The sequence below is a fragment of the Thalassophryne amazonica genome, chromosome 1 (assembly GCF_902500255.1).
Source record: "Thalassophryne amazonica chromosome 1, fThaAma1.1, whole genome shotgun sequence".
NCBI classification, from domain to species: domain Eukaryota; kingdom Metazoa; phylum Chordata; class Actinopteri; order Batrachoidiformes; family Batrachoididae; genus Thalassophryne; species Thalassophryne amazonica.
This window is the reverse complement of record NC_047103.1, coordinates 68,599,474-68,614,062: the sequence shown is the minus strand read 5'-3', so window position 1 is coordinate 68,614,062 and position 14,589 is coordinate 68,599,474. Positions and strand designations below refer to the sequence as shown.

Below are 14,589 nucleotides of genomic sequence, written 5' to 3'. Positions count from 1 at the left end.
CTCTGCCGAGTCAAGTTAGAGTCCGGCCGGAAATAAGAACTTCAAAGTGAATCACCAATTTAAATCAAATGACACCTCTTTCCAAACGTTGTAACACAGACAACAAACTACAACAGACTAAAACATTTCTTTCCTCCCAATATGAGACGTCCTGTGTTCTTTATGAATTACATTGATGCTGACGTGCAACCGGCTGCAAGAGCTCAGCTCAGAGGTATGGAGTTAACATTCATGCCATTAATGTCTGAAAGGATATGCTTTTGAGAAAAATTACAGATTGTGTTTATTTTTATTTATGTCCAGAGATCAAGGATCCAGTGACCAATTTCATATATATTTACTTTAAGATTCAATAAAATGTTCACATAGAAAACCTGTAAAGCCTTCTTTTATTACACAGAAAATTCACAGGAGGTATTGATAAGGGAATTGATAATGGCATCAGTTTAATTAAAATCTTATCAATACCGATCCCTGAAGTTGAATTAATATTATTTATGTTAAAATGTGTTAGTTATGCCAAAGATATTTAAAAACATACAGAGATGTTTAAATGTTTTTAAAAAGCAATATTCAAAATATGACAAAGGGTAAAAATAGAAGAATAGAAAGTTCTTTAAAAATGCATGTTTAAAATGTTTGAAAAGGGTGTAAAATGTGTGAAAGAATAGAAAGTTCTTTAAAAACATGTTAAAAATGTTTACAAAGGCTGTAAAATGTGTAAATGCATAGACGGATCCTTAAAATGTACAAATACTTTTAAAATGTGTTTAAGATGTGTAAAAGAATAAAAAGAAACACAAGAAGATTTAGAAATTGTGTGTAGGTGTGTCGTGGGGGGGGGGGCACTATTCATTTGTTCTCTGAGGGGGAGCTCACTCTCCCACACTTTAAAAACTCCAGCTTAAAATATTTTAAGCTAGGAGTGATATTAATAAATTCACCCCTGTGCACTTACAGTGGGGGGAGAAACAAGCCATGCAGACCAAAACCCCTTTTTTTGTTGCACCATGTTGTAAACATGTTTATTTCTGCTCTAAAGTTGGACATTTTTACATGGGTTTCAGTGGGAAAATGCTCAGGTTTGAAGTCAGCCTCAAGCAACCAGTCAAAGTGCTGCAAGGTTTTTGAGTTCTATGTACTGTATGTTTCTATTGGGTCCATCAAAGGTTACTGCTTTGTTACTTTTCAGTTAGAGGTTTAATAGTTTGTCAAAGCTAACATTTAGGTTAGCTGTGCCCACCAAGGCAAGATATTTTGTTAGGATTTCTTGTAATTCAAAATACTGTAAAATTGGAGAAATCAGACATGTTAAATTCAGGAACAGGAGTGGCAGAACATGATGGTGTGACAATGCAACAGAAGGGATGAAGTGTGGTGTCATGACAAGATAGTAGATATGTTGCTAGATTTGTCAAGAGATAAAAATGCAAAATAAAGCAACATGTCCTCATATATTTATGTACACTGCACACTCCACCTCATGCCTAATGTCTCTGTATATATAACATCTTTGAGATTTATCACATTTGATGAACAGCTTAGGAGAGCAGTTTAGGGATTTGTCAAATCCTGAGTACATGGCAGTATTTAAGTGAGTCAGTGCCATGCATTTTGAGTACTTTAAAAAAACTTCAGTGACTCACTTCTTGTAATCACTCACCTTTCATTATGTTTCTGCCCTCTTTCTCTTGCCTATCCTCCCTTTTGTTTTTCTTTGCTCCCTCTCTTTGTAGGAGAATCCCTACATGTGTAACAACGAATGTGACGCCACCACTGAGGAGCTCGCACACCCTCCAGAGCTCATGTTTGACATTGAGGGCCGAAATCCTACTACTTTCTGGCAGTCCACATCCTGGAAAAAGTACCCAAAAGCCCTCCTGGTCAACATTACACTATCTTGGAACAAGACAATTGAGCTGACGGATGACATCATTCTCACCTTTGAGTCAGGCCGTCCAGAACAGATGGTCCTAGAAAAGTCACTGGATTATGGGCGAACCTGGCAGCCCTATCAGTTTTATGCCACAGACTGCCTGGATGCTTTCACCATGGAACCCAAGACAGTGCAGGATCTGACCCAGCATACCCTCCTGGACATCATCTGCACTGAGGAGTACTCTCGAGGCTATGTGTGGAAGTATGACAAAACTGTGCGCTTTGAGATTAAGGACCGCTTTGCTCTGTTTGCTGGGCCCCGTCTCCACAACATGGCTTCACTTTACGGCCAACTGGACACCACCAAGAACTTGAGGGACTTTTTTACGATCACAGACCTAAGAGTGCGCCTCCTACGTCCCGCCACAGGAGCTACAATGGTGGATGAGAACAACTTGTCCAGATACTTCTACGCCATTTCTGACATTAAAGTCCAGGGCAGGTAAGACCTGAGTTCACCGTTTCATGTGCATTGTGTTTGTGACAGTTCTCTAAATTAGACCAACCTTTTCACATTTGGTGATATTGTTATACTTACACAAGTATTTTCAGTGGTGTTCTACATTTTCATTGCAACTACGGCAACCCAACATAGAAGAGAAATGCTTTTACCGAAGCCATTCTTTCCAATTAGGTGAGTGGATCCATAATGATGTGCAGAGTTCACCAGTTGTCAGCACGTCTTAATTAAACAAGCTGCTTGCAGCTTGCTGAAGCAGTCTGTTTTAGACACGAAATTCACTCTGCTGTCTATTAGTCCATGGAAGACATTAGAGGTATTATTGAGCTGTCAGGTCACTCTGCATTGTAATTAATATTTGATTTACGTAATCCACAGAGGGTCATACAACATGAAAACAAGATGCTATTATACTGTTCGAGGAAACGCCAGCAAAATCTTTACTTCTTTATTCTACCGTAAGCATCACCAGAGCATATGTTGACCTCACTGGATGTGTTCTGCACTATTTTGTTCGCAGTGTAACAGATGTGAATACGGCTCTAAGGATGAGGGAATGAAGATTTAATTACTCTTGGTTTGCTCTTCACACATGAGAAGCCCAAGTGCAGAGAACTGCCACAAACAGTTCTAGGATGCATAGGCCGCTTCAATGTCACACTGCCTAACAGTGGCTCACATCAGCTATAAATGAGTTATCATACTACGCTTAAGCCTGAATGTAGAGTGATATGGCTCAAATCATTTCAGATCCTGTTTATGCCACCTTCAGAATATGTAAATTGTGGTCAGATGGCGTTCGGACTGCCATCGGATAGGTGTCCCATCTCGACGGCGCCCGGAGAGTTTTCAACATGTGTGTCACACTCGGGGCTGCCGGACGACTTTCACCAACTGTGTGGACTTCTGCAGATGGCTGTCAGAACATTTTGTAACTGAAATCCAACACTTTTCAGATGTGCATCGATTCACAAGTCTGACACCATTCTGTGTGATTCCAGCTATTCCAGTATCTACAGAAGGTGTGCAATAATTATTTAACCTCTTAAACCCTAGAGTCCTCAAATTTGGGGACTTGCCCTGTTTTGGAACATTTGAACACTCATAACTAACCAATGCTAACACCAACATACACTTATTATACATCAAAATGTCAAGCGAAGTCTCCACTACAAAAGTATCCACTTCAACCACATATCAACTAACCACAGCTGAAACGCCAAACAAATAAAGACATAAATCGGAATTCATTTTTTGTGAAAAAAACAAACAAACTCATTTACTCCTACCAAGTATTATTTACTTTCAATTTTTTTGCCTCCACAACATCCCCGTCATTTAGCTGATCCAAACATTTGCATTTTTGACCTTGTACAAGCTGAGAAATAAATCATAATGTATGGGTATGTGATTTTGGTGAAATAGGCTCTAGGGCTTAAGGGGTTAAACAAAATTGGACAGGTGCATTAATTTGGGCGCCCTTCTCATTTTATTGATTTGAATACATGTAGCAATAATTATTGGAACACAAAACTGGTTTGGTAAGCTCATTGACCCTTGACCTCCTTACACAGGTGAATCCAATCATGAGAAAGGGTATTTAAGATGGCCATTTGCAACTGCTTCCCCTCTTTGCATCTCTTTTAATGAGTGGCAACATGGGAGCTGCTAAACGACTCTCAAATGACTTGAAAACAAAGACTGTTCAACATCATGGTTTAGGGGAAGCATACAAAATGCTATCTCAGAGATTTCAGATGTCAGTTTCCAATGTGAGGACCATAGTGAGGAAATGGAAGACCACAGGCACAGTACTAGTTAAGGCCTGAAGTGACAGGCCAAGAAATATCTCAGATAAGCTGAAGCAAAGGATGGTGAGAACAGTCATAGTCAACCCACAGACCTGCTCCAAAGACCTACAACATGATCTTGCTGCAGATAGTGTCTCTGTGCATTGTTCAACTGTACAGTGCACTTTGCATAAAGAGATGCTGTATGATGCTGTAATGCAGAGGAAGTTTTTCTGCTTACACGCCACAAACAGAGTTGCTTGAGATATGCGGAAGCACATTTAGACAAGCCAGGTTCATTTTGGAATAAGGTGCTTTGGACTGATGAACCTAAAATTGAGTTATTTTTTACATTACAATGGGCGGTATGTATGGCTGAAAAAGAACAGAGCATTCCAAGAAAATTGCTTGCTACCTACAGTAAAATTTGGAGGTGGTTCCATCATTCTGTGTGGCTGTGTGGCCAGTGCAGGTACTGGGAATCTTGTTAAAGTTAAGGGTCGCATGGAATCCAGTCAATATCAGTAGATTCTTGAGAACATTGTTCATGAATCAGTGACAAAGTTGAAGTTGCACCGGAGCCTGGATCTTTCAACAAGACAATGACCCTAAACACTGCTCAAAATCTACTAAGGCATTCATGCAGAGGAACAAGTACAACATTGGAGAATGGCCATCTCAGTCCCCAGACCTGAATATTATTGAAAACCTGTGGAGTGATTTTAAGCGGGTTACCCATGCTCAGAAACGAACAAACCTGAGATGTTTTGGAAAAAAGAATGGTCCAAAATACCTTTATTCAGAATCCAGACCCTCATTGGAAGCTATAGGAAGCATTTAGAGGCTGTTATTTCTGCAAAAGGAGGATCTACTAAATACTGATGTATTTTTTCTGTTGGGGTGCCCAAATTTATGCACCTGCCTAATTTTGTTTAAGGAATTATTGCACACTTTCTGTAAATCCTATAAACTTCATTTCATTTCTCAAATATCACTGTGTTTGTCTGCTATATTATACATTTAACTGAAATTACCGATCCAAACACCAATGATTTATAAAGGAAAATCATGGAAATCATCAGGGGTGCCCAAACTTTTATATACAACTGTATATTGAGCTGTGAAAGACTTACAGTTTCTCTCCAGTGATGTTATTATCAAGCATTAATGTCTGCTCATTCAACGGTGAAACTGATGTAGGGGATACAGGATGGAACTCCAGCATTTTTTTTTACTTCTAATTTTTGTCTTCCGCAGGCCTAAGGGGGATTATGTTGTGATTTTCATCTGTCTGTCTGTCTGTCTGTCTGTACGTCCATCCATCCCAAAAAGGTTTTTGTGTGAAATCAACTCCTCTCACACTTTTAGGAGGAATTTTGTTTAAAGAATTATTGCACACTTTCTGTACATCCTATAAACATCATTTCACTTCTTAAATATCACTGTTTGTCTGCTATATGATATCTGATCCAAACAATCAATGATTTGCAAAGGAAAATCATGAAAATTATCAGGGGTCCCCAAACTTTTGCATACAACTGTCCCACTGAGCAAGAAGGGTTATTATAATCAGTGCCTCACTAAGTTTGAGAAGGTCATTCAGCAAAAATAATTGGAGGGAATTTATGAACACAAAAGAGTTAGATGGGGCATCCATTCAACACCAGCTGAAATGAAGGGGGCTGTCATAGGCGCAGATTATTTATTCTGTCTGACTAATCATGACCAAACTCATATATTCCTGTGGGGCTGTATATTTGAACAATCGCTGCACGCCAACAGGCTGCGACCATTTCCCAGCCTGCTGCTTTGGAGTGACGCTTCCAGGAAAAATGTTCCTCACTGTTTACCAAAGGTAACACACAGTTCAGCAGTAATGAGATACACTCTTCACAGAGATGCTTTATGACACACACACACACACACACACACACACACACACACACACACACACACACACACACACACACACACACACACACACACACACACACACACACACACACACACACACACACACACACACACTCCCATGGCGAATCACTGCTCAACCCTTTTCTCTGTGTGTCGTATACGATACATAAGCTCCTTAACCCCCGGGATAGAGTTCTGTGGGACTCGGTTGGAGTGATTTTCCAGGGGCACTGAGGTTGAATCAGGCATATTTTCACTGCGCCTGGACTGGGCCGGATCAGGAGTGAGAGCGGGTGCACAGACAAATACAGTGGGAGAGCTTGCAGATTTTGTTCTTTTGCCACGAAAGTGTGAGAAACAAAGAGAGGAACCTAAGCTCATCAACAAAGTAGGTCAGCCTAGAAAGATGGAGTGAAGGAAAGAAGCACAACTTTGCAAAAGTGGACTGCTTTGCATCTGTCACATGCACTGTAGGTGTTTACAAGGAAGCCAGAAGCTTCATGCGTGACCGTTCCATCACGGCTGATTACAGGGGAGCACTGTGGCAAAGACACTGGGGGGAAAAGATCGATGCACAGTGTTTCAAATCAAACCAAGCGTGCAGCTCTGAGATGGATGTGAATAAGGTGACTTAAATGAATTTGACACGTCACTGTTTTATTTTATCAGCAAAGAAAGTGTGGAGAGTTTGGAGGAATTTCTAATAATCTAGTGTATAGCTTTGGTATAATTGTTCTGCTAGTCATTTTTAAGCTGCTTTATAATAACTGTAGCTTGCAGTTTCACCAACCAACTCTCCCATCACTTCATCCCTCCGTCCTTATAGTCTCTCCACCTGTGATGAATACAGTGTAATTAAAACTGGAGGACTGTTTACTATGACTTTTTTGGCTTTCTGTTTCTTCCTGTCTTGCTCAAATTCAGCTTGTTTATGTGTACCTTTTCAGCATGATAATTTATTTTTTATTATTATTATTTTACGAAGTTCATAAATTAATACAAGATGTTGGCACAAAACTGATCATGGTTTTAAAAAACTGTTGGACATACGTTGACAGTGGTTTTAAAATAAAGGGTGCAATCATGAAACTGGAGTTGTTATATAATTAATTCTGACTAATACAAAATAAATTACTCATCCTCAAAACATTAAGGTAGTAATTTGCATAGAAGCCTCTGAGTAGAATGGAAGTAATATAAAAAAAGAATAACTTGGAATAATTTGGGTACTTGTTGCCAACCAACCAACCAACCATTAAGTTGGTTCCACTTAATTAGTCTTGTAGAGTATGCAGCAACGTAAGTGTATTAAAACCACTTAACTAAATGCTTTACTAAACTAGAATTAGTCTCACTATAAAAGTATCATGCCATTTACTCATTTACCCTTCATACATAGTACAAATAAGTACAACTCAGGGCGACTCACAGAGGAACAGCTAGTGAACCACAAAAACATCAAGCCGACGGGCAGGTGTGCATGATGCTGATGGTTTTGTGCACGTGGGAACACAGTGTGAGCAAATTGGAAATAAAAAAAAATACATGCCACCCACTGGATTTGAACCTGCACTTTCCAAAAAGCTCTGACTGCCAGTCAAAAACTTTACCACTGTGCTACCATCACTGTCCTGTGAAATGTGCAGGAAAATGCCTAATATCAAGAAGGACATGGACATATTTAAAAAAATAAAACCGCACACCATATAAAAACACCGCATTTTATTGAATCAAGTGGACAATGCAACTATGATCCGTCTGTTCCTCTGTAGATAGATGACCCATGGTCACAGACGTACAGTCATGAAATGACATGAATGATGAAGCAGGGCGCTATTACCATGTCCACATCTGCTGGTGGCATGTCCTGCCCAACATGCATGTCTTGTGGATGGCGTGCCGCAGGACAGATACCGCATCGCATGGAACAGAGCTCACGTGGGTGGCGTGACATTCAGATCGCACGCTGCATGTTATGATCTGACGGTCCGTTTCACCTGGGGTAGCCTGTCAATGTGTGCGGCGTGTGCGCGCTCACTGCAGCCCATTGCAGCAGCAATATATGTTTTTATGTATGTCCATGTGATGACAGCAAGCAGGCACACGTGCGTGACAGTGGACAGCTGTTAGTTCATGTCCGTCCAGACACAGTACTTGTTCCCCAGCCATGATATCCAGAACCACAGAGTCACTGTGTTTGTTTGCAAAGCCACACTTGTGGGGCACTTAGACAAATTTCACATCCAGCTCAACAGTCTGCTGACTGTTGTGTTAACAGTACAAATGACCACACATTTCCTGAGTGCCAAGCGAGCAGTGTTAGATGTTCGAGTATGTCACCTGGAATTTGGCTGACACCTGCTGCGAGAGGGTTCGATGGGCTCTCACAGTGCATGCTCTGTCTTTCAGTTGCTGGTGTGCACAAACAGTTGTAGCAACAGGTGTATGAGGCATTAGAGGCAGCTACAGTTTTACACGTATTGAAAACGATTCCTGCTTCATGTGCACTTCATGCGCAATTCAACCACTTTCGCACTATGTGTGAAGGGGCCCTCAGTAATGGTTGAGTTGGAATTATTTTGAAAGGTCCATGCAAATTGTTTCCTTTTTTGTTTCTTTCTTTTTAAGTTGAGCCAAATACTGTTTTTTGTGGGTGTAGACTAGAGGGCTGCTTTGGGATTGGGTCCTGCCGGGTCCCGCAGTACCCAGCACAAATCTGGCAGGAGAGGGCGGTCAAAACTTCACGGCAGGTGGGAGCAGGCAGTTACAAAAACCACTGCGGGAATGTAAGTGACAGGAGGACTCAGTCAACAAAGGAGAATAGTGTAAAGTATGTGGTGTCAACACGCTACTTTCATCTTAAATAATTTAACAGGTGCAGAGGACATTAACAGGAGTGAACAGAGAGACACAGACACAGCGCAGCGAGTCTGTGTCTCTCTGTGTCACAGCACAGCAAAACTGTCATATGAAACTGTCTTTAAACTAAATGAAAACAACCAAATCATAGTGCTATTCCTGACCAGTGTGTCAAAAGACATATAGGCCAGGGAATCCAAACAAACAACCACATGAATCTCTTTATTAATAAGCCTAAATGATGAGAGACACAAAATGAATGCATCTCTATTATAGTATGTGCATACATTCTCAGCGTTTCACAGATGCCGGCAGGACTGGACAGGCACATTGTGGGAACAGACAGGAGTGAAACACACACGTTGCCGGTGTAGACGGTAACGGCCCGAAATTCAGCAGGAGCTGGGGGGAACAGGAAGGAAAAATTAGTCCTGCGTAGACCTCTAGTACAGACCTCTCCAATGGGGCTTTGCATCAATCCCAGTCTTGAATTATGCCGCACCTTATTTAATTCCTATGCATTGACTCCAGTGATAAACAGTAATCACATGTAATCACATGACCACAATACACCTCTCACCCCCCAAACACCCTCAAAGACTGCACCCAATACAATATCTATTTTCCTGTTTCTCTTTAGTCACATCCCTGTCATAGTCTTTAATTGTCCCATTATAGGCTGAAGTATTTCTAAAGCTCCAGGTTGGACAACAGAGTTTTGCCTGTCCTATTAACTCAAACCTTTCCTTCACTGTCTCAAGAAATAGAAGTGTAAGCCCCATAGTGTGAAACAAAACTCAAGGAAGACAAAGTTTGTTTTCACCAATATACTCCTGTGCCTGTGGAAGTTTTGATTGAATTTCTAAAGAGAGAATGTGCCACAGGGCATAGTCACCGTGGGTCAGAAACAACGGCAAGGGTTCGCCACTTACTGTATTTATTTATTTATTTGTTTGTTTTTTCTGCAGGGTAGATGGGTAATTCACTTGAAGTGGAAAATTTGCCATTTAATGCACAACCTTTTTCTTTTTTCTAATTTGTAGTTGTATTCAGTGTCTGTGAATCTTACTCTGACAATGTTCCCCTCACGTTCTGAGTCGAGGTTCAGATTTGTCTCTCCTCAGCCCTGCTGTATGCGGTAACATACCCAGACAGAAACAGAATATTCCTTGAAGTTTGAAAAACCACCGCAGCCTGAACTGACAGCTGGAGACATTTTACAGTATTGCCTTGCATTCACATACTGATCTGTGGGAGATTTTCACGCAAAGCACTGACCAGCACTTCATGAGAAATTTGACACTTATGGTTACATCCTTTTCACAAATACATAAACGTGGATCATTAATCAGGCAGCTGAACTACCAATCACCAGTTCTAAAGCCTGAGTGACTGTGTGAGCAGACTGGTAAATCTTCTACCACTATTAAGTATGTGACATTTCTGAACACAATACCTAATCAGAGTACAGCCAGAGAACACAGAGCATACATCCGCCAAGACATAGCAGCTGGAGTCCCTCCTCTGCACATGTCCAAACCATCTCAATCTCATCTCTCTGACTTTGTCTCCAAACTCTCCCACCTGAGCTCTCCCTCTGACATGTTCATTCTTAATCCTGTCCATCCTCGTCACTCCCAAAGAGAATCGCAACATCTTCAGCTCTGCCACCTCCAGCTCTGCCTCCTGTCTTTTTGTTAGTGCCACATTCTCTAAGCTAGAAATGTCAAACTGATTCCAGAAAGGGTCAAGACATTGCAGGTTTTCAATGCATCCCACCACTCCACCAGATGATTTCACTGATTAACTGATTCCATCTGCTCAAAGTGATGTTAATCAGTGAAATTACCTGGTGGAGTGGGTCTTGTAAACTTTCCCCTTCAGTCTTACAGATATTATTCTATCAAAAATCACTCCTGCCATCATTCTCTACCCACTCCACCCTGCTTGCACTCTCTTTTTCACCTCTCTACCACACTCTCCATTACTTTGGACAGTTGACCCTAAGTTTTTAAACTCACATACTTTCACCACTTCTCCACCTTGTAACCACACTATTCCACTGGGCTCCCTCTCCTTCACACACATGTGCTCAGTCTTGCTTCTACTGATTTTCATTCCCCTTCTCTCCAGAGCATATCTCCACCTTTCCAGGCTAGACTCAACCTGTTCTCTACTCTCATTGCAGATCACAATATCATCTGCAAACATTTTAGTCTATAGAGACTCATGTCTGATCTCACTGATCAACCTGTCCATCACCATTGCAAACAAGAAAGTACTCAGAGCTAATCTTTGGTGTCATTCCACCTCCACCTTGAATGAGTCTGTCATTCCTACTGCGCATTTCACCACTGTCACACTATCCTTGTTCATGTCCTGCACTACCCTCACATACTTCTCTACCACTCCAGACTTCCTCATGCAATACCACAGATCTTCTCTTGCCACCCTGTCATAAGCTTTCTCTAAATCCACAAACACACAGTGTAACTCCTTCTGGCCTTCTTCTCCATCAGTATTATCAGAGCAAACATTGCATCTGTAGTGCTCTTTCTCAGCATGAAACCTGTGTTAGTTGTTAATATGTAGGTGTGCATATAAGGATAATGTTTTTGCCACAGCACAGGTGGTGGTGCTGTTTCACCAAAGTATGCATAACATAGAATTCAGTGTGAGAGATATGTTTTTTGGTTATTATTATTTGTTATGACTAGTATAAAATGGCCTGTTGTTGTTAGATCCATGTTTCTAAATTTATTTGTTGCTAAATAAGTATTGGCTAAACTGATCCCATTCTCTTCACTGTTTCTCAGTCCCAGTGGTTCATACTTACCGTCGAAATAGATTGAGACTGTCACATTCAGCAGAATTACCCCAGCTTCTCAGATGGTTTCTCTTTCACTTGGTTCAGCCATTTGTTCCTGGCTGAGTCCTTTCAGACTTCTTCAGTTGGTGTTTTGAAACTTCTTCTTCATTAATCTTGCATTGTTTGTTTATCGCTTCAAGGAGAACTGAGGGTCATAGAGTATCCAGGACAGACTGTCTGTCTTCTTAGCCATGAGGCATCTCGAGTGTGTTTCATAAGTCCCACCAAATACAGTAGTGGGCACAGCTGACCAAAAAGTTAGCTTCGATAACAGCTAATAAGCTAAATGAAAAGTTAATGTTTTATGAAGCTAAACTGATAAACCACCCACAAATTTATTGGAAACTACAGCTAACCGATAACTTTCAAAACTGAGTTTTAACACCACGATCACAAACCCAAACAATGAATCATCACTTCTGCCTTGTGCTGTGACCCCTGTTGGAAGTTCCTGTTTACTACCTACAACCCCAATTCCAATGAAGTTAGGACGTTGTGTAAAATGTAAATAAAAACAGAATACAATGATCTGCAATTCCTCTTCAAACTATATTCACTTGAATACACCACAAAGACAAGATATTTAATGTTCAAACTGATAAACTTTATTGTTTTTGTTCAAATATCTGATCATTTTGAAATGGATGCCTGCAACACATTTCAAAAAAGCTGGGACAGTGGTATGGTTACCACTGTGTTACATCACCTTTCCTTCTAACAACACTCAGTAAGCGTTTGGGAACTGAGGACACTAATTGTTGAAGCTTTGTAGGTGGAATTCTTTCCCATTCTTGCTTGATGTATGACTTCAGTTGTTCAACAGTCTGGGGTCTCCGTTGTTATATTTTGTGCTTCATAATGCACCACACATTTTCAATGGGCAACAGGTCTGGACTGCGGGCAGGCCAGTCTAGTACCCACACTCTTTTATTACAAAGCCATGTTGTACATGTTGTATCATGTGCAGAATGTGGCTTGGCATTGTCTTGCTGAAATAAGCAGGGACATCCCTGAAAAAGACTTTGCTTAGATGGCAGCATGTGTTGCTCCAAAACCTGAAGGTACCTTTCAGCATTGATGGTGCCATCATAGATGTGTAAGTTGCCCATGCCATGGGCATTAACACACCCCCATTCCATCATAGATGCTGGCTTTTGAACTTTGTGCTGGTAACAGTCTGGATGGTCTTTTTCCTCTTTTGTCCAGAGGACATGACGTCCACGATTTCCAAAAACAATTTGAAATGTGGACTCATCAGACCACAGCACACTTTTTCACTTTGTGTCTGTCCAATTCAAATGAGCTTGGGCCCAGAGAAGGCGGCGGCGTTTCCAGATGTTGTTGACGTATGGCTTTTGCTTTGCATGGTCGAGTTTTAACTTACACTTGTAGATGTAGCAACGAACCATGATAACTGACAATGGTTTTCTGAAGTGTCCCTGAGCCCACGCGATAAGATCCTTTCGCCTGAGGGATCAATGGTCACAGGCATTCAATGTCAATGTCAATGTCACAATTAATCTCAAACCTAGTCTTCACTGGCCAGGGTCCTCATGGTTTCTATGTCTTTGTGCTCACTGGCCTTGCAGTTTTTGCAGTAGCCACCAAAGCACACCTTTCAAGACAATATTTTGATACCAAGAGGCTTTGACACAGCAAGTCTATTTGACAACTATGCATGAGAAAGCACTGAATAGCTGAATAGTGCATGTGTTTGAGATGTTGTCTGTTAAACTGAAATAATATATATTAACTAATATTTTGATAAAAGTGAGGAATCACCGAGAACACTTATACTTTTGTGTTCTTTCATTACTAAGGGCCACATACAAATAAGTACAAATCAAGGCAAATCACAGCGAAACAGCTCATATGAGTGAACCACAAAAACATTGAGCTGACGTTGGAAGGGATACGTGGTCGGGCAGGCGTGAATGATCCTGCTGTGAAACCGTCGCAGCTGGAAGACAGTGTGAGCAACTGGAACATGTGTAACCACATCACCGCAGCTGCTGTGAAAAAAAAAAACAATGCCACTTACGGGATTCGAACCTGCAATTTACAAAAGCTCTGATTGCCAGCCAGAAATGTTACCACTGCGCTACCATCGCTGTCCTATAAAAGGTGCAGGAAAAATGCCTGAAATCAACAAGGAGATAGACACCGCGTCATGTGGAACAGAGCTCATGTTGGTGACATGACATTCAGATCATCGGCTGCGTGTTATGATCTGATGTTCTGTTTCACCTAGGACAGCCTGTCAATGTACGCACCTTGCGCTCGCTCCCTGCAGCCCATCACAACAGTGATATATGTTCTTATGTATGTTCACGTGAGGACAGCAAGCAGACACACACGCGTCACAGTGGACAGTTGTAAGTTCATGTCTGTCCAGATACAGTACATGTTCCCCAGCCGTGACATCCAGAACCACAGATCTTCACAACTGCTCTTGTCGGCGGCAACACCCCTGTCAGTTTAGTGCACACACCAACGTGTCACTGTGTCTGCTTGCATCCAGCTCAGCAGTCTGCTGACTGTTGTTGTGTGACAACAGTGCGAATGGCCACACATTTTTTAAGTGCCAAGCGAGCAGTGTTAGATGTTCGAGTGTGTCACCTGGAATTTGGGCGACACCTACTGTGAGAGGGTTCAATGGTACATGTTGCCCAGCTGTGACATCCAGAACCAGAGATCTAAACACATCCGCCACATGTGTTGCAGTTGGGGTGGGGGGCGTAACACACGCAAGATTCACA

General features: G+C 41.4%; 1 protein-coding gene across 1 annotated transcript in view; it reads left to right on the top strand.

Annotated features, from left to right (window-relative positions):
• Nucleotides 1-1,739: 1,739 nt before the first annotated feature.
• The window catches only part of LOC117511575 (netrin-G1-like), a 280,385-nt gene continuing 267,535 nt past the window's right edge, over nt 1,740-14,589 (top strand). The window contains exon 1 of the mRNA XM_034171563.1: nt 1,740-2,380. Within this exon, the coding sequence (XP_034027454.1) occupies nt 1,749-2,380 (632 nt within the window). The 5' untranslated portion in view covers nt 1,740-1,748. The remainder of the gene's footprint in view (nt 2,381-14,589) is intronic.